Source organism: Carcharodon carcharias, chromosome 6 (genome assembly GCF_017639515.1).
Source record: "Carcharodon carcharias isolate sCarCar2 chromosome 6, sCarCar2.pri, whole genome shotgun sequence".
Lineage (NCBI taxonomy): Eukaryota > Metazoa > Chordata > Chondrichthyes > Lamniformes > Lamnidae > Carcharodon > Carcharodon carcharias.
The window spans coordinates 81,182,333-81,201,907 of NC_054472.1; the positions used below are offsets into that span (position 1 = coordinate 81,182,333).

Genomic DNA, 19,575 nt, shown 5'->3' on the forward strand with positions numbered 1-19,575 from the left:
TTTCAGCACCGGCACACAGAGGCAACAATATGTACCGTATGCAAGATAAACTGCAGCAACTCACCAAGGCTCCGTCAACACCACCTTCCAAACCTTCAACCTCTACCACCCAGAAGGACAATGGCAGCAAACACATAACACTGTCACCTGCAATTTCTCTTCCAAGTCACTTGCAGTCCTGACTTGGAATGATACCACTGTTCTTTCACCAGCACTGGGTCCAAATTCCAAAACTCCCTCCCTTACAGCATTGTTGTTGTAGTTACATCACATGGGCTGCAGTGGTTCAAGGAGGTGGCTCACCATCACGTTCTCAAGGGCAATTAGGGATGGGCAATAAATGCTGGCCTTGCCAGTGATGCCCACATCCCAAGAACTGATTTAAAGTAATTATTCTTGGAAGGGTGTTATGGAAGTTATACTGATAGATGAGTATATTTGGTCACAATTGGGAGCAGACCTCTATTCATTCTCTATTCATCAGTTACAATTAGAAGATAGTCCTCAGAGAGGAAACTTCCATAAAGTTTTCATATTTAGTATGGTCTCTCAAGAAATCCTAATTCTGCAGAAATGGCAGATATTTAGTACCAGGAAATAGAGTTTGAACTAGAATGAAGAAACAATCAATTTCAAAATATTTGTGTGTTATTGAAATTGTGAAATCCACTTTGTGTTGGTACTGAATTGATGACTTGGTTCAGACAGAGCTAGCTCAGTGTCTCGTAGATCAGTGGTAACTAACTTTTCCCCTCTAACTCCTTTGATTATTGTGTATTTTTTTAAATTAATTCTTTCACAGGGTGTGGGCATTGCTGGCTAGGCCAGCATTTATTGCCTATCCCTAATTACCCTCGAGAAGTTGGAGATGACTCGCTTTCTTGAACTGCTGCAGTCCATGTGCTGTAGGTATGCCCACAGTGCTATGAAGGAGTTCTAGAATTTTGAACCAGCGACAGTGAAGGAACAGTGATATAGTTCGAAGTCAGGACAGTATATGGCTTGGAGGGGAACTTGCAGGTGTTGGTGTTCCCATGCATCTGTTGCCCTTGTCCTTCTAGGTGGTAGAGTTTGCAGGTTTGGAAGGTGCTGTTGAAGGATCCATGGTGAGTTGCTGGTGCATCTTGTAGATGGTACACACTGCTGCCACTGTGCATCAGTGGTGGAGGGAGTGAATTTTTAAGGTGAAGTATGGAGTGCCAATCAAGCGGACTGCTTTGCCCTGGATGGTGTCAAGCCTACTGTGTGATGTTGGAGCTGCACTTATCCAGGCAAGTGGAGAATATTCCATCATACTCCTTACTTGTGCCTTGTCGATGATGGACAAGCTTTGGGGAGTCAGGAGGTGAGTTACTCATTTCAGAGTTCCCAGCCTCTGATTTGCTCTTGTAGCCAGAGCGCTCATATGGCTGGTCCAGCTCAGTTTCTGGTCAATGGTAGCCCTCAGAATGTTGATAGTGGGAGTTTCAGTGATAGTGATGCCATTGAGCGTCAAAGGGTGAAGGTTACATTCTCTCTTGCTGGAGATGGTCATTGCTGGAACTCATGTGATATGAATGCTACTTTTGTTTTCAATTCAATTTTGAAATTAAATTACCTTCTTATTGATAATGTGATATATGTAGATAAATCCTAATTTAATTTTGCAGTTTATATTGTTATGCTATTTTTAATCACATTCTGTTCAATATTTCTCTATCAAAAATCTTTTCATAGATGCTCAACATGGCTATCTCAACCATTGATTATTTTGGAAATGTTACAGACCTAGCATAAATTTGTTTATAACGATTCATAAGTAATGTTGGGTTAATTAAAATATAGATGGGTCAGCTAATCAATATTGTTCTCTGCACTTCACTTACGCTGTACTGCTTGGCATACTTTAAATATGTCACTTTGGCCATGCTGTGCAGTAGCACCATCTAGTGGTAAGAAACTGTTTTGCAAAAAGAGGTTTTATTTACCATGGGGAGAATTTTCTCCCCTTCAGTGGGGTTAGGTGGGATTGGGTGCGCGCAAAAGAGCGCAGAAATCTCCCTGAGGCCCAGAGCCGCCTCAGGGAGATTAGTTTAAGTTCAAAAAAATTTAATAAAGGAAAAAATTTTCTAAAGACATGTCCCCTCATGTGATACTGTCACATGAGCTGGAACATGTCTATTCATTTTATTTAAAATTTTTACAAGATTTTAGAAACCTTCATGAAACCTCATCCCGCCCGTGGATGAGGTTCCATGAAAAATGCGAAGGCCACCTGGGCATATTTGTGAGCAATATTTTTTTTATGTGAAAAGTGTGTAATTTCTTACCCCCAGAGTGATTGGCTCTATTTAAATAATTCCAGCAGCAAGCTTGTTATGAGTTTTAAAATAAAGAAGGTTATTCATTATCTCACACATACTATCATTCACAGAAAGGTTAGATACAGAAAGAAAAAATATGATTACAATGTATAATTTCTCTGTTTCTTTTTTGTGGCGGGCCTGTAGTTTCTTAGATGAGTTGAAGTGAAGGTCTTTTACTAGAGGATTCTCAAGCTACAAGGCTTCTTGTAGTTGAATTTCCAGAAGGTTGAGTTCTCAGGTGATCTTGAAGTTGAAGCAGGTTGGGGAGAGTCCTTCTCCCACTTTCAAGGTATTGCTGTTTATTACCTTGACTTCTTAGTTGACTTGCAGCTAGTTCCATGGCTTTTCTGATATACTTGGATGGAACTCTGTCACTGTAAGTTGTTTGTGCTGCTTTAAAAGCAAACAGGAAACATGGCTCTGCTTATCATGTGACTTGTACAAGTTCAAAGTTCTTTGTCTAAAGAAAGTGGTGTATTGATTACATATTTCGTGTTGTGGTTTGACACTTTGAAATTTATCCTGTTTAGTTTGGATGAGGGGCCATCATAACACAATGGAAAGTCAATGGGATCCATCTCATAGTTGTCCAGCACACATTGAGTTCTGATGTGTATTTTGTCCATGATGAAACAGAAATACAAGTCAGTTGGAATGCTATAGTTCATTGTTGATTGTCCAACCTTAAAGGGATTTGTGAATTTCCCATCTGGCTGTGAATGTCCATGTTTAATTAGGTATTTGCTTGAGACTCAGGACTATCTGGAGCTCAAAATGACAATGGTCACATGATTTGCAATGGCCATTTTAATAGACTGTGTTCAAAATTTTAAAGTATTGTCTGAAAGTTCATAATATACTGGAACACGACAATGTTGTGCTTATTCTATAAAGGAAGGCTTTCCTTTCACAACTTCAGGATATCCAATGACACCAATTAAGTATTTTTCATAAACAAAAATAAAAAAAGCTGGAAAAACTCAGCAGGTCTGACAGCATCTGCGGAGAGGAATACAGGTAACGTGTCGAGTCCATATGACTCTTCATCAGAACTGAAAAAATATAGAAATGAAGTGAAATATAAGTTGGTTGAGGGAGGTAGGACAGGTAGAGCTGGATAGAGGGCCAGTGATAGGTGGAGGAAAAGAAGAGATTGCCAAAGATGTCATAGACAAAAGGACAAAGGGGTCCTTTCTCTCCGACAAGTATTTTTCATATGTAGTCACTTTGTGAAGTAGGAAACACACTAGTTAATAAATCTTTATATTCAATTGCAATGTGACAATAACCAGATACTTTTTTATAGTATTGTGATTGAAGGATAAATATTGGGCGCTGAGGATATCTCCCTTTCTCTCCTCCAAAAAAGTGCCATGAGATCCCTGACCACCTGAGTCTTTCCCAACCAAAAGACAGGACTTCCAAAAGTGAAGCTGGAGTGCCAGTCTAGATTATTTGCTTAAGCCTTTGGAGTGGGACTTAAATCTTTGGCTTCTGACTCAGAGACAAAACTGCTACCAACTGTGCCACACCTATGACTTATCTGACATTTCAAGTATTAAATGTATGGATAGCAGGGCTCTCAGGACAGTACTTTCTTCAAACAATAAAGAGATCTTTGCTATTAAGCAAGTCTTTAAAAATGCAAAGGAGTAGCTTGAAGTGATTCAGCCACTAGTTTTCACTCTTTGCATATGAGAAAATGCTTACGTTCCATTCAATACTTCATTATGCATGTTTAAGTGGGTGCACCAATTGGTATGTGGTCAATGGACATACTGTACCAGTCTGCTGTCTCAATTGTTCATTATCACTGCAATTTACACTCTCCCCCATAAAAGAAAACCGAGGAAGTCAGTAAGCCGTCTGCTACTTGGACATTATGTCATAGATTACAATACACTTGATCACCCCTGTAATTCCCGACATAGCGAATTGGGAAGGCATTAAATGAAAGCAAGATTTGCACTGGCAAAGAAGGAAATTCAGAAGGTGGCTCAACTTGGCTTATTGACACGTAGCCCATTGTAGCCAGTCTAACAGTAGCACTCTCAAAGCTATGACATCTCAAGATAAGTGCACTGAAAGTGAGCAGGGAAGAAAAATAACTAACAGATAAATGACTAGGAGAATTCTTGGGGGTGGGGGGATGGTGAAAGAGGTGGGTTAATTTTAGTTTAGTACCAAACTGAAAAATATAGGAGTTATTTATTAATTGTAGAATGGATAGAAAGAAAATAATATTCTGAAACACTGAATCTCTTTATCACTAGATTATATATATTGCAGGTTCTCAAGTACAATAGGAAGCCTGTTTATACTGCCTAATATCTAATTCTATGATATTGCTTCCCAGCCAATATTTATACCTCAACCAACATAATTAAAACACAGATTTTCTCGCCATTATCACATTGCTATTTGTTGCAACATTGCCATTTGCAAATTGAGTGCTGTGTTTCCAACACTACAATAGTGACTAAACTACAAAAGTACTTAATTGGTTATAAAGCACTTTATGATATCTTGAGGTTGTTAAAGGAACTATATAAATGTATATTCTTAGTCTTCTATCTGGGCAAGCCTTCAGTGCTTTTGTTTCACTGTGAACACAGTGACTGCTATGTCATCTGCCATAGTCTGACTTAAATACAACATCAGGAACTGGGCCAATTCTTCTAACTGTTGCAGCTTGAGCGTGTTTTGCAACTGAAGGCTTCCAAAACATCAATCATCATCAAGCAAATATACTGTTCATTCCTGCATAAAGCAAGTAATTGATGCAACGTTTGCTAGGAAAAATAGTTTCATTACCTTCCTAATACAAAGGAGACACTAACTGGACAGGGCTTAGAACTTTTATTCACTGGAAGGCTTTTCCAGAGTCCAAAGGGTTATAGGTGGAATTCATGTGGGTACCAGGGATCCTCACAACAGTTCCAATGAGACATAAACAAGAAGGGGTTTCACTAACTTGCAGGGGGTTTTCAATCACAAAAATGTTATCCAGAATGTTAATATTATTATCCAGGAGGTTCTTATATTGCTTTCATGCTACAGTGGTCCATAGTGTCTTCATTGTTTTAATGCAGTGAGACACCAGCATGGTGCCCCGTTGCAAATGTGCCCTGCACCTTGTATCGCATGCAAGAGTGTTGTGAAAAGGAAGCATGTGGGTCTCGTCCTATATCCCTGAGGAGATAGGGAAACACACAATCCTCTATGCCACACTTTCCATGGAGAAGGAAGAAGCAGCAAGTTTAAAAGGAGAGTACACTTAACTTGACAGTTCCACAAATGTCCAAAAAGACAGCATTCCCTAAAGACAGCATTGAACTGCATTGCCAATTTCTCACCCCCAATTTTACTGGCCCATGGCTTGTAAAAGAGCCATCCTCCTCCATCTGCTTCACCTGTAATGGGATCTCCAAGCCTTTCTGTGTGACTGCCCATCCTGAGACCTATACTTTATGAGGTCCTATGATACCTCTTAATAGGGGAAAAATCCCTCCCCCACCCTCCTTTTTAAATACAGCTGCCTGGCCTGAAATAGTGGTTGGCAACCAGCCATCTTAGAGGCCTGGCTCCTCACACATGGAGCCTAGGCAAATGGAGGAATAACCTGTGCCCTGGCGCGGGAGCACCTTCACTACCGGTTTGCGCAGCTCCAATTTTCCGAATGGGGATTAAAACATAGTGTTTAAAATATTTTATCTTTCCAATTAATTATATAAAATATGAATGTATGTCGAGTTAATAGGGTTTGATTCGAACCATAGGTGACTGATTCATCCATAATTATTCCAACGTTACGTGTAATAATGCAAATGTATTAATTATTAACATCCTATAAAATATGCCCGGGCCGTCTTTAAAGACCCCATTGATAGGAAAAAGAATTTGATGCGAGAAAGCCGAGCCAGTCCCCACACACTAGGCTCTTTTATGTGGCTTGGAACCAAATGTTCACATTCCTTTGGGCAGTGTGAGAATGGCATTAGAGGCACACGCGAATTGGCCGCTCTGACTCACTGGAGAAAGACTTGTGAGTGAACTTTCTCCTCGCTGCACTGGCATCATTGGAAACAAGTCACAGCAAATCATCACATGACGACCTCAGTCTATTTCAGCCTCCGACATAGGGACGATCATTCTTCTGCACGTTTTATTACAGACTGGACAAGATCAAGATTTCTTAAACTTGGATTTAGTTTCTTGTGGGTAAAGATCAGCCCTGGCGAGGTTTTCCTGGAGTCGCTTTTGTGAAGAAAAAGCACCCACTCCACCTGGAAACTTTTTTTTAGGTTAAAAGAATATTATCTTTGAAATTATTTTCGATTGTTAGAGAAAAAACCCACTTCAGTATTACAGTGTCGCCTCTGTAATATTGGAAGTAGAAGCCGTCAGCAGCTGCAGTAGCTGCGGTTGCGGTGCTAGAATTACGATGGGGAGTTTACGGGTGAGTTTGCTTCTCTTGGCCGGATTGCTGTGGCTTTCGGATAATGCTGAAGCGGGATGCTCCGAATCTCACAAATGTTGTAACGGCAGAGACCACAGATGCAGTAGCACAGGCTGGAGAATGGACCGGGTTTACGGGACTTGCTACTGCGACGAAGCATGTAAAAGTACTGGGGACTGCTGTTACGATTACATCCAGACATGTCCAGGTAAAGGGGGAGCTCGGCACGCCACAATCAAAGCGGTTTCAGTAGTGTGTTCCTTCCGCTGAGTGCGGGCAGTTGTTTCTCGGTTTATAATTGTACGGAGGTAGGTCAGCGCGGTTAGTTCATTCACTTACGTATGAAAGAGCGGGTTGAAACATCGAGTGGAGCAATATTTTGCTTTCACAATTACAATAAATTAATGCACTTTTTTCTATTTTTAATTAGTGTAAAATATATCAGCATGTAAAGTTATTTTGCAAGCTTACAGAAGTTAGTTTTTATTACAATCTGAAGCAGACAAAATTGCTTGACTTAAATGTGTTCCTAGTTCAACTTTCAGGCACGAGTTAGTAAATTAGTTTTAAAAAGCGGGATCCTGGAGGAAATATAAGCTGACTGTCCAGTGGTGATTTTATGGTACGGTGCAGAACACCTCGCATTGCTGGTGATAATGTCAGTTTGGGTGACTTGTGTGGAGAACATGGAGTGATGACACTGGGCTGCTGTGTTAGTCAGTAAGACGTGAGGCCCGCTCTGGTCATCCATTTGTAAACACGACCAGCTATTTAATCGGATACAAAAACAGAATTACCTGGAAAAACTCAGCAGGTCTGGCAGCATCGGCGGAGAAGTCCTCATGAGGACTCGAAACGTCAACTCTTTTCTTCTCCGCCGATGCTGCCAGACCTGCTGAGTTTTTCCAGGTAATTCTGTTTTTGTTCTGGATTTCCAGCATCCGCAGTTTTTTTGTTTTAATCGGATACGATCATTAGAAGGACAACTATCCATTTCGAATAGATTTTAAAGAATGTATCATCCTTCAAATTATATAGATGGTTTTGAGCTATTTTCAGTTGAAAAAACTGAATTTTAACTTGAGTTTTTTAATTGACTCATTGAAACTTGTCACAGAAAACTTACAAATGCCTGAAATTTCAGGCTTTTTAAAGACTTTTTATGATAAGTTTCAACGCTTCAAATAAAAAAATCCATAAACATTTTAAAATGAAAATAGTTTGAAACTATCTATGTTAATTTGACAGATTATATTTTAAATTTTTCCTTTTAATCTATAATTACCAGTACCATTTGTAGTAACTATCCAAGTTAGTTTCTAAACAGTGTTTCATTTCCATTTTTAGGAAGACAATTGAAAATTGAAGAGAGGTGTTAAGTCTGTTTTTGATTTAAGAAAGGTCACAGTTTGTAAATTACTGCATTAATTAAAATGATTATTGTTCATTGGAAGGTGTGAAAATTGGTGTCAAGCATTACTCAAAATAATGGCTATGGTAGTAATGTTAGCGATATAATTCATAAGTAAACCCTGGCGTTACAATTATTGAAGAATGTAATAACTGGAAAATTGTCTCCTTACAATGGCATCTTTACCTGGAAAGAGGGGAGGACTCACCCTTGCTTTGACTGAGATTTCTGTTATATCTATCACCCTCTTCTGGCTACTCTCTTCATTGCTTTACTTGTGTCAAAAACATTTAACAAAAATGTCCACATTTATTTGGATTACATTTACATTTGCAACTTAAGTATCACTGGAAAGCACCCTTCACACCAATCTTATAGTTGTAGTATAAATCCAGAGTGAAGTCCTGATCTGATTGTGGCTTTAGACTCCCTGGAGGGAGTAATCACATAACCATTTTGATTTAAAGCCAAATGGAGTGTAAGAGCCATTGGACTTTCTGAAGACTTTTAAAGCTTATTTTGAGCTAAAAAAAACTTTGGAGATGCTTACATTTTCAATATTTAAATTTTAATAGTTGTGAAAGAAACTCTGAGCATGTGTAAACCCCATATGCAAAGAATTTTCTCCTTGGCAATAGAATTATAGTTCCAGACAGATTGTATAAAGAGGGTGGCGTAGTTTTTGCTTTGGATGCAATCAGGATTACAGTTCAAGGTTCTGCTAAAATTTATTTGCACAGTAACAAACAAATCTTCCATGAATCAGCAATTTAGACAACATAATGAAACATTTTTTGATATTTTTTTCTATTAAATAGTATTTCTTGATGTATTTAAGAGCGGTAATCAGTTAAGCCCAGTTATATCAATACAGTTGAAAGTGGGTTTTGGAACAGCATTATTAATGTAGCTGAAAAATGGGTTTGTCGACAAAAATAAGGTTTTGAATAAACATGTTCAGTGCTTCACATGGGAGTAACCAGAAAGCATTGAAAATGACTTTACAGCAATGGAACAATTAAATGGCTTTTAGACTAGCCAGCTTCTTAGTAAATTGAATAATTAAATAAATATGATATGAAGCAACTTTTACAAGGTGCCTAGTAGTGCCATTATCCCTAAGAAAATGAATGCAATTTGAAGAGCTTGCCTGAATCAGCATAACCGACAAAATCTCTCAACATTGATCTCTGGTGTGATCAGTTTTACCTATGACCAGTGTCCATAGAAGGGGCCTTTATTACAAAGGGATTGTGATACAAAAATAAAGAAGTCTTCAACAATTGTACAGGGTTTTGGCTTGAGATGGCCCATGTATTTTGGAGGAAAAATTATTCATTATCTTGGCATGATAGACCCTTCAAGAACTAAGTTTTCTTAGGATCAGATTTCTGGTAAAGCACCTGGATTCTGGTAAATGATATGTGACCAGGTTTCCAGAGAGATACACAATAGAGACAAAAAATAAGTTGGTTATAGGGCATGGGTTCTGTGTTCAAGCAGTTTAATTTTAGGGTTTAAAACAAACTGGAGTAAAGGAAACATCTCTTTCATGAAGGATTCAGTTGAAATCTGGTATGTTGGCTAAAAGAGTTAAAAAATTTTGTTAACTGAAAGCTAATAGTGGACCAAAGCTAATAGTGGACCAAATCTTCTGGTACCAGCATTGTTGAAATCGACACTTATGTTGGGAGATGCATGTAGAACCATAGAAAATAGGAGCAGGAGTAGGCCATTCAGCCCTTCAAGCCTGCTCCGCCATTCATTATGATCATGGCTGCTCATCCAACTTAATTGCCTGCACCCACTTTCTCCCCGTACCCTTTGATCCCTTTCACCCCAAGAGCTATATCTATAACTCCTTCTTGAAAGCATACAATGTTTTGGCCTCAACTACTTTCTGTGGTAACGAATTCCACAGGCTCACCACTCCCTGGGTGAAGAAATTACTCCTCACCTCAGCCCTAAATGGTCTACCCCATATCCTCAGACTGTGACCCCTGGTTCTGGATTCCCTCAGTATCGGGAACATCCTGCATCTACCCTGTCTAGTCCTGTTAGAATTTAAACGTTTCTATGAGATCCCGCCTCATTCTTCTGAACTCCAGCGAATATAATCCTAATTGACTCAGTCTCTCCTCATATGTCAGTCCCACTATCCCAGGAATCAGTCAGGTAAACCTTCGCTGCACTCCCTCTATAGCAAGTACATCCTTCCTCAAATAAGTAGACTAAAACTGCTCACAATATTCCGGGTGTAGTCTCACCAAGGCCTTGTATAATTGCAGCAAGACATCCCTGTTCCTGTACTCGAATCCTCTGGCTATGAAGGCCAACATAGCATTTGCCTTCTTTACCGCCTGCTGCACCTGCATGCTTACCTTCAGCGACTGGTGTACAAGGACACCCAAGTCTTGTTGCACATTTCCCTCTCTCAATTTATAGCCATTCAGATAATAATCTGCCTTCCTGTTTTTGCTACCAAAATGGATAACTTCACATTTATCCACAGTATACAGCATCTGCCATGCATTTGCCCACTCACTCAGCTTGTCCAAATCACACTGAAGCATCTCTGCATCCTCCTCACAGCTCACCCTCCCACCCAGCTTTCAGGAACCTGCGGTAACCCTGGTGCAACAAATGCGCTGGAATTGGTTGGGGAGTTTCTAATGGGCTCATTTCTGCTACCCTGAACATTCTGCAAATGTCTCTGACTCTGAGCTCAGTGTCAGAGACTTGGGCCAGATACTTGCGACTTACCTAGAAACTTACCTGGAAATGTTTCACTGTTTAGCACCTGGTCTAACTCTGTGATTAGCCAGGGTAACAGAACAATGCACCATAATTGAGACTCCTCACAAATCATCCCCTCTGACCTAATTGCTCCCTGATCCGACGCAACCCCACTTGACCCTCTCTTCCACCAACCACCCCTACCCAGTCCAACACTGTCTCCCACCTCCAGCCCCCAAACCCACCCAACTCAACTCTTTCTCCCATCACGACCCCCAGCCCAAACCGACTATCCCTGAAAACACAACCCAACCTGACCCAACTATCCAACCAACTGACCCGATTCTCTCTCCCACCACCATCTCATAAACCAGAACCGACTATTTCCCTAATCCAATCTGACTCCCCCATCACAACCCCCAATCGGACCCAACCACTCACTCACCCACTCTCACTCACTCACTTGCTCACTCAGTCACCCATCCTTTCACTCACCCATTTCTCACTCACCTACCCTCTTACCCACCCTCTCACCCACCCTATCAACCTACATCTTGCCTGCTTGCCCAAACTCCTGGCCACCCAGCCACTCAACCTCTCATCCAGTTGACCGCCCAACCTCCCGCATGGCTGCTCATCCTTTCACCCGGCTGCCCAACACCTCACCCGGTTGCCCACTCACCCACTCACTCATGCGCTAACCAACGGGAAGACGTGAGACCTTTTAAAAACTTAACTGAATAAGGCAGCTAATGCCATAAAATGGTGGTGTGTCCATTGCATCAGTCTTCCATGGGCATAGCTATGCTGACCCATTGCTCCTTCAGCCGGGATCAGATTTCAGTTGGGAATTCTGATCCCGGCTGAAATAATGCAATTTGTGTCACAGGAATCTTCATGGACAGCAGCAATACGTGCAGCATTGACACTTACTGCAAGATCTGGGTCCGTAATTTGGACTCCTGGTATAGCAAAGCTGAGGAGAGAGAGTGAGCTAGTTTTTGATGCAAGACTCTAAAGTTAAAGAATATTAGAAAGAGGAGAATTCTGACCCTAGATGGCTACGCTTAAGATACTAAAGACGCCTGTGTTGAATGGGAGTTTGCAACCAGAGGATGGCTGGAGGAGATTTGAAGAGATAACCTTGCCAGAAGTAAGTGGAAGGCCCAAGAAATCTCAACCCTTGTACAAATCTTCAAAGCAATACTCAGGATCAGTTAACCTTCCAGTTTTTGCTAAGTATCTAACTTGAGTTTTGGTATGTAAGCCCAATGGGTGTAGCAGGTAAGTGAATTTAAGGTGTATGGCTTAGGTTATGAATAACTGAGTTTTTTGTACCTTTAATATCTTTGATGTAACAGCCGATTTAAAATAGAGTGGAATTAGGATACATGTTCCTTGATCTTGGTGTAGTAAAATTCTGCTGCTTTATGGTTTCATTCTTTTACTAAATACCTGGGGTTTCAGATTCTAAAAACAGTTAAGTATGTTACTGGTCTCTACCAAGATCACAACAATAGGGGTCTGTAGTGGGATTGCAAATTAACAGATTGTGATGGGTGAGCTGGGATATTGGCTGTGGTGTAAACTAACAGGGCTTCATGGCGAATTTTACTATATAAAGTGAACAGCAGAATGGCTTTGCCAGTGGCAAAGACTTTTCTGGAGAGGGAAGATTTATCCCCGAGTGATTTGCAACAATTAACCAGGGTTAGGTTAATAGAATTAGCAGGAAAGTTGAAAGTAGAGATAAAAGCTGGGGCACAAAATTTGGAATTTGAAGAAGGAAAGGTTAATCCAGATAAATCACAGCTTGAGTTAGTTAAGATTTCATTGCAGATGAAGTATCTTGAATTGGAAGAAATAGAAAAAGAAAGAAATGCAGAAGTTTGAAATTGAACTCAAAAAATATAGAGAAAAGACATCAAGGGAGGAAAGACCACAGCAAATGGAACTTAAAAAACTTTTGATTTTTGAGTTTTGATTTAACAATCAATCTTTGCCTAGTGTCTAAATTCACTGAGGACAGAGTTGAGAGATATTTTAACTCATTTAAGAAAAGGGCAAAAAAGCTAGGGTTGCCACAGAACACAAGGACTCTTATTTTGCAAAGTGTTTTGGTGGGTAAGGCAATGGATGTATTCAGGTCTTTCGGAAGAGTAATCTTCAGATTAGAGACAGTTAAAAATGCGGTACTTGACATCTGTGAGCTGGTTCCTAAGATGTATCAATTAAGATTTTGAGCTCTCGAGAAGAAACTGAACCAGACATTTGTGGAACATGCTCAAGAGAAAGAGCTGTTATGGGACCGGTGGTATCGTTCAGTGAAATTAGCTGAGACTTTTAAAAATGTGAGGCAGAACATGACCCTAGAAGAATTTGGGAACAACATTTCAGTAGCTGTTAAGTCTCATTTGGAGGACTGGAAATTTTCTAAAATAAGGGAAGCTGCAGTTCTAGCCAATGGATATGACATCTCGCATGGACAACTAGGGGGCATTAAGGCTCCATTTATGAACATACAAGCAAGCTAGAGGAATCAGGAATTTGGAAAAGGTTCTGGCTTTAAGGGACAGACTGAGGCTGTTATGCTTAATAAAGATGGTAATATCACAGATTAAAGTAAGGTAAAGAAATCCGTATATTTTCATTATGGTAAGCTGGGGCATGGAAAAGCAAACTGTTGGAAGTGTAAAGGAAAAACAGTTGCAATAGTAGGAATGTCTAAGGAGTCTTCAGAAAAGACTGTATCAGTAAAAAACAAATAATAAAATCATAGCAATTAGATAGCAGCAAAGTAATCCCTCAGAACCTACTATAGTGACGGAATTGCTCAGGCTAGTCAGGGAGATTCTTCCTTATGTATTGAAGTGAGTCAGGTTACTGAATGTTATAAAGGTTTTCTTTCCAAGAGAGAAGTATCCCTTTACTCTAATAAAATAAGTAAACAAATTAATATTTTGATAGATATTGGATCATTGCAGTCATTGATACAATTGTCTTCCAGATATAAAAACAGAAAATGCTGGAAAACTCAGCAGATCTGGCAGCATCTGTGGAGAGAGAAACAGAATTAACATTTTGAGTCCATATGATTTCTTCAGAGCTAAAAAGAAGCTCTGAAGAAGAGCCATACAGACTCTTTAGCTCTGAATAAGTCATATGAACTCAAACGTTTCTCTCCCCATAGATGCTGCCAGACCTGCTGAGTTTTTCCAGTATCTTATGTTTTTATTTCTGATTTTCACATCCGCAGTATTTTGCTTTTGACATCCGGGTAGTCTGGTGAAAGAAAAGGTACTGATAGAGAGTATTCATGTGAGGAATGAACCTGTTCCCTTTTATGTAAAGTTAAGTTTCAAAGTGACTTAATACAGAGTTTTCACTGTAGGAATTTTTAAAATTTACTTGTTCACAGGATATGGGCACCATTGGCAAGGCCAGCATTTATTGCCCATTCCTAATTGCCCTTGAGAAGGTGTTGGTGAGCTGCCTTCTTGAACCACTGCAGTCAATGTGGTGTAGGTACATCCGCAATGCTGTTAGGGAGGGAGTTCCAAGCTTTTGACCCAATGACAGTAAGGTATGGTGTGTGGCTTGGAGGAGAATATGCAAGTGGCAGTGTTCCCATGCATCTGCTGTCCTTGTCCTTCTAGGTGGTAGAGGTTATGGGTTTGAAAGGTGCTGTCAAAGGAATCTTGGTGAGTTGCTGCAGTGCATCTTGTAGATGGTACACCGTGTTGCCATTGTGCGACTGTGGCGGAGAGGGTGATGTTTATAGTGGTGGATGGGGTGCCAATCAAGCAGATTGTTCGTAGTTTGCCTATTAGGGGGTAGATTTTTTATTAGAAAATGATTTGGCAGGTGATATGATATTAGCATCTCCAAGAGTTTAAAGCGAGCCAGTTGAAATGAGAGAAACTGAGGTTTTGCAGGAGGAATATTCAGGTTTGTTCCCAGATTATGTAGTAATGAGGTCTCAGGCTCATAAGGTGAGACAGGATGAAGTAAAATCAACTGAGACGGAGGATCATTCAGGTATTCGATTAGGACTTTTTTCGGGAAGTTGGATGAGGATAAAAAACTTGAATAGAACCAGGTTGACTTGTTTAGTCAATCTTCTTTAGTTTAGTCTGAGCAGGTAGCTCCTAGTTTGTGGAGATTATCTCAGGCAGTGTATGCCGAGGAAGAATCAGAAAAGGTTCCTGAATGTTATTACCTAATAATGATATATTAATGAGGAAATAGGGAGTTCCTGCAAGACCAGCAGATGAGGAATGAACATTAGTCCATCAAATTAGATGAATTGCTCATTCGGAGAGACGGCACTGACATGACAGATTGAATGGCCTCCTTCTGTACTGTAACAATTCTGTGATCCTGTGAAATTGTTGTCTCTCCTTGTTATCACCAGGAAATTTTAAGGATTGCACATGAGATTTCGATGGCAGGTAATTTAGGAATAAGAAAGATTCAGGCTAAAGCAATTTTTACTGATTGGGATTCCACAGGGACGTAGTTGAATTCTACAAGACATGTCACAGATGTCAAATGGTTGGAAAATCCCAGCCATCAGTTAAACTAGCTCCATTGATCCCTATACTTGCTTTCAATGAGCTGTTTAGTAGGGTTCCAGTGGATTGTGTGGAACCCTTACATAAACTAAAACAGAATATCAATATCTTTAAACTATCATGGATTTGGAGGTTACAGCTTCAATAATATAAGATATGCCGATGACACTGTTCTTTTTGCTGACTCTGAAGAGAAATGCAAAAGATTTTGGATAAAGTAGTGAGTGAAAATGAAAAGAAGGGCCGAGCATAAATTGTAGGAAAATAAATATGTCAAGTAGTGTCCAAAAGGAAAATCATTCCAGAATGTAAGATCACAGTGAAGAATGAAAAGGTCACATAGATAGACAAATTTTGTTACCTAGGAGGCATATTAACATCAATGGAAAATGAGACCAAGAAATAAGACCAAGAGTTGGAATGGCCAAAGATGCATTTCAAAAGCTTAAAAAGATTATGATCAACTCAAAATTAAGCACAAAAACAAAGCTGAGAATCCTGGAATGCAATATCACACCAATTTTGACAAACAGAAGCAAGTGTTGGACAATCAGTGAAGCAATGCAGAGAAGAATTGAGGCTGCAGAGTTGTAGGTTTTGAGGTGAATAATGAAGATATCTTGGACAAGTCACACTACCGATGAAGAGGTGCTAGCAAAATCTGAGGCCAAAAGAACTCTGGTGACCAAGATCAGGAAGAGTTGGAATTTCTTGGGCATGTAATAAGAAATCATGACTTAAAAAGATTGATGCTGATGGGAAAGCTCCATGGTAAAAGAGATTGAGGTAGACAAAAAACAACCTTTCTAAAGAGCCTCTCAAACTGGATGAATATACCATCAACGAAGATGATCCATGCTTCCAGGGCAAGATTAACATGGAGGCCCATGGTTTCCAATTCCTTCTTAGGGAATTGTACCTGAAGAGAGAGAGAGAGGATTTGTCTACAAAGTTCCCAGAGAACATTCCCTTAAGAAAGATTACTGGAAAGGTGGTAAGTGAAGGGTTAATTCAGTTTTTCACTATCAATGGATTGCCCAAAGAGATTCAATCTGGCCAAGGGTCAAATTTTATGTCACATATATCCCAGGAAACTATATGCAGTTTAAGAATAAAGCAACTTCAATAAATGCATATCACCCATAGTTGCAAGAGGATTTAGAAGGATGCCATCAAACCTTAAAAATGATGATCAAAGCTTATTGCCTTGAATATCCAGCGGATTGGGATAGAGGAATTTCATTTTTATTGTTTTGCAATTAGGGATGCACCTATTAAGTCAACAGATTTCAGTCCCTTTGAGTTATTCTCACATGAAGTAAGAGTACCACTTAAATTTATTAAAAATAAATTGATGGATCAGAAAGAGGAAATTTCTCTTTTAGATTATGCATCCAAATTCCAAGACAGACACTCAAAAGCATGTACGGTTGTTTGAAAACACATTAAGGTTTCTGAACAGGTAATGAAAAAACAACCAAGTAAGACAGCTAAAGAATGCACTTCTAAACCTGGGGTTAAGGCATTGTTTCTGTTACCTATGCAGGATGATCAACTGAAGGCTAAATATAGTGGACCTTATTCAGTTGTCTACATTGATGATTTATTGGTCAATAGTAACTCTTGGAAAGACCATATGAAATTTCTCAGTGAATTATTCAAGAGACTACAAAAAGCTGACTTAGTGATAAATTTGGTAAAAAATTGAACTTGCCATGGCCAAGGTTACTTATTTGGGTCATGTCATAGGGGAATGTATCAGGGAAGCTACAGTTAAAAATATTGTGGATTTCCCTGTTCCTAAAACCAAACAAGAGATAGTGCGTTTCCTTAGAATGTGTGGATTTTACAGGAAGTTTAACCCGAATTTTAGCACAGTAACCATTCTGTTAACAAAATTATAGAAGAGGAAAGCCAAATATGACAGGGCAGACTCTTGTCGGTCAGTGTTTGAGAGATTAAAGGCTGTCTTGATAAATGAGCCTGTGTTGGCTGCACCAAGTTTCCACAAACCATTCAAAATAGCAAATGATGCCAGCAATGTGGGCGTGAGAACCGTATTGTTACAAGATCATGATGCTAACATAAAGCATCCAGTTAGTTATATTTCTAGAAAATTTTCAATGAAAGAACTCCACAGTAATAAAGCATTAAGCCTTGTTTTGGCTTTGCAACAGTTTGAAATGTACATATCTGGAAATGTCGGAGACTGTGATCTGCACAAACTATAATCCACTAGCGTTTCTGGAGAAATTCTACACTAAAAATCTGTTTGTTTTGCTGGTGCCTGTGGCTGCAACAATTTACCTTAAAACTTGTTCAAGTTGCAGGAAGGAACTATGGGTGGAATTTTCTGAGCTTGTTGGCGGTGGGCATGATAGGTGGCGTGGTGGGAAATATGATGGGACCCACTTCAAGACAGCGTGAAGGCAGGTCACGATTGTCCGCTCAACCCGCCAACGGTTGGCCACGTTTCCCACCATCGGTCAGCGGGGAGCTAATTGTAATACATCAGCAAATAATTAAAAGGCCATCCCGCCAGGCTCTTGGAACCCTGCCGTATCTGCAGATGTGTTTCACAACAGCACGCAAACGACGTGCATTTGGCAGCCTTCACTTTGAGGGAACTGAGGTGAGTGAGCAGCAGTGTTCTCCACAGCTCACCTGTTGTTTACAGGCCTCAGAGGCGCCTGGGTGGGGTGGGGGGTGCGGGGTGTAACTGATGCCTGGCTCCAGAGGTGACTGCTGAGGGGACGGTGCCTGGGGCAAGTGCTGGCCAGCCTCGGAGGCAGCTGCAGAGGGACGGGGGGGGGTGCAGTTTGTGGTGTCCAGGGGCAAGTGCTGGCCAGCCTCAAAGGCGACTGATGAGGGTGGGGGCAGGACTGTTCCTGAGGCAAGCCTCGGAGGCGACCGTTGTCGGTGGGGAGGGCGGATCAAGTGCTGACCTAGTGCTGTGTCCCGCGTACAGGCAATCGAGGTTGCGGGGTGGTGGTCAGGGTAAGTGAGGGAAGTGGCCATGCATTAGGGACACCTGTTTAAAATGATCATGCCTCAGCAACTGAGATGAATCAGTTGCAGCCACAGTGATATAATCGGGGTCAGGCTCCTAGCCTGCCTGCCCATACAAGCAACGCGAGGGCACCAAAGGGCCAACAAGTGCTCCATACCTTACCCCACCCCCCGCCTCACCCCCCTCTGGCACAGACTTCGAACCCGCCCCCATTTTATTTGACTGTGGAGCAGTTGGACTGCACACATTGTACAAACTCCTCAGCAATGTTGGCCATGTAGCAGTCACTGCTGGAGGTGCTCACATCCCCTTGCAATCTCAGCATCCTGGTTTGGACCAGTGTCCCCTATGTCGCAGGTTGACAGGGCAGCCATGCAGCGCACTCATCTCTGACCATCTGAGGGGTGACCATCCCTCTCCAGGAAGCTAAGGGTCAGTCACACAGGGCTAGGAAAGGTGCTAATTACAGCTATGATAACCATGTCTCTCTCTTTCATTCTGCAGGAGGACCATGTCAGGATCATGGATCCTAGTGACCCAGCTATATGCCTGATGGCCTACAGAGACTGTAGGAGACGGAGGAGAGAGAGTGACTGAGGCTCCTGGCTGTGCAAAGGCAGGAGCAGCAGCCTCATGAAGAAGGGGCAGCAGGGGCTTCCGCACACAATCCCCAGGAGTGACAGTGAGCCATGGCTGGTCGGTGCCTAGCGACACCCAGGGTCTATTGACACCGCCTGACATTCCTGCAGATGACTGAGGACCAGTGTTACTGATGACTGCGCATGTTTAGGGACCTGGTGGCTCACATCTGCCACTTACTGCAGGACTTGGCGCCAAGGGGACATGGAGGGCATTCACTGCCAGTGGCTGTGAAAGTGACCATGGCACTCAATTTCTATGCCGGTGGCACCTTTCAGGGCTCCACAGGTGACCTCTGTGGAATTTCACAATCTGCCACCCACAAATACATCCATGAGGTCACGGATGCCATCTTCTCCATGGCACACAACTTTGTGCATTTCGTCCAGGACCGAGACAGC

At 41.1% G+C, this 19,575-nt stretch overlaps 1 protein-coding gene across 2 annotated transcripts in view; it reads left to right on the forward strand.

Moving 5' to 3' along the window:
- Window positions 1-6,462: 6,462 nt before the first annotated feature.
- Window positions 6,463-19,575, forward strand: part of LOC121278725 (somatomedin-B and thrombospondin type-1 domain-containing protein) — a 55,321-nt gene continuing 42,208 nt past the window's right edge. Inside the window, exon 1 of one of the 2 annotated variants that reach the window (XM_041189094.1) lies at window positions 6,463-7,012. In XM_041189094.1, the coding sequence (XP_041045028.1) occupies window positions 6,790-7,012 (223 nt within the window). In that variant the 5' untranslated portion in view covers window positions 6,463-6,789. The remainder of the gene's footprint in view (window positions 7,013-19,575) is intronic. The other variant, XM_041189092.1, reaches the window with a different exon arrangement.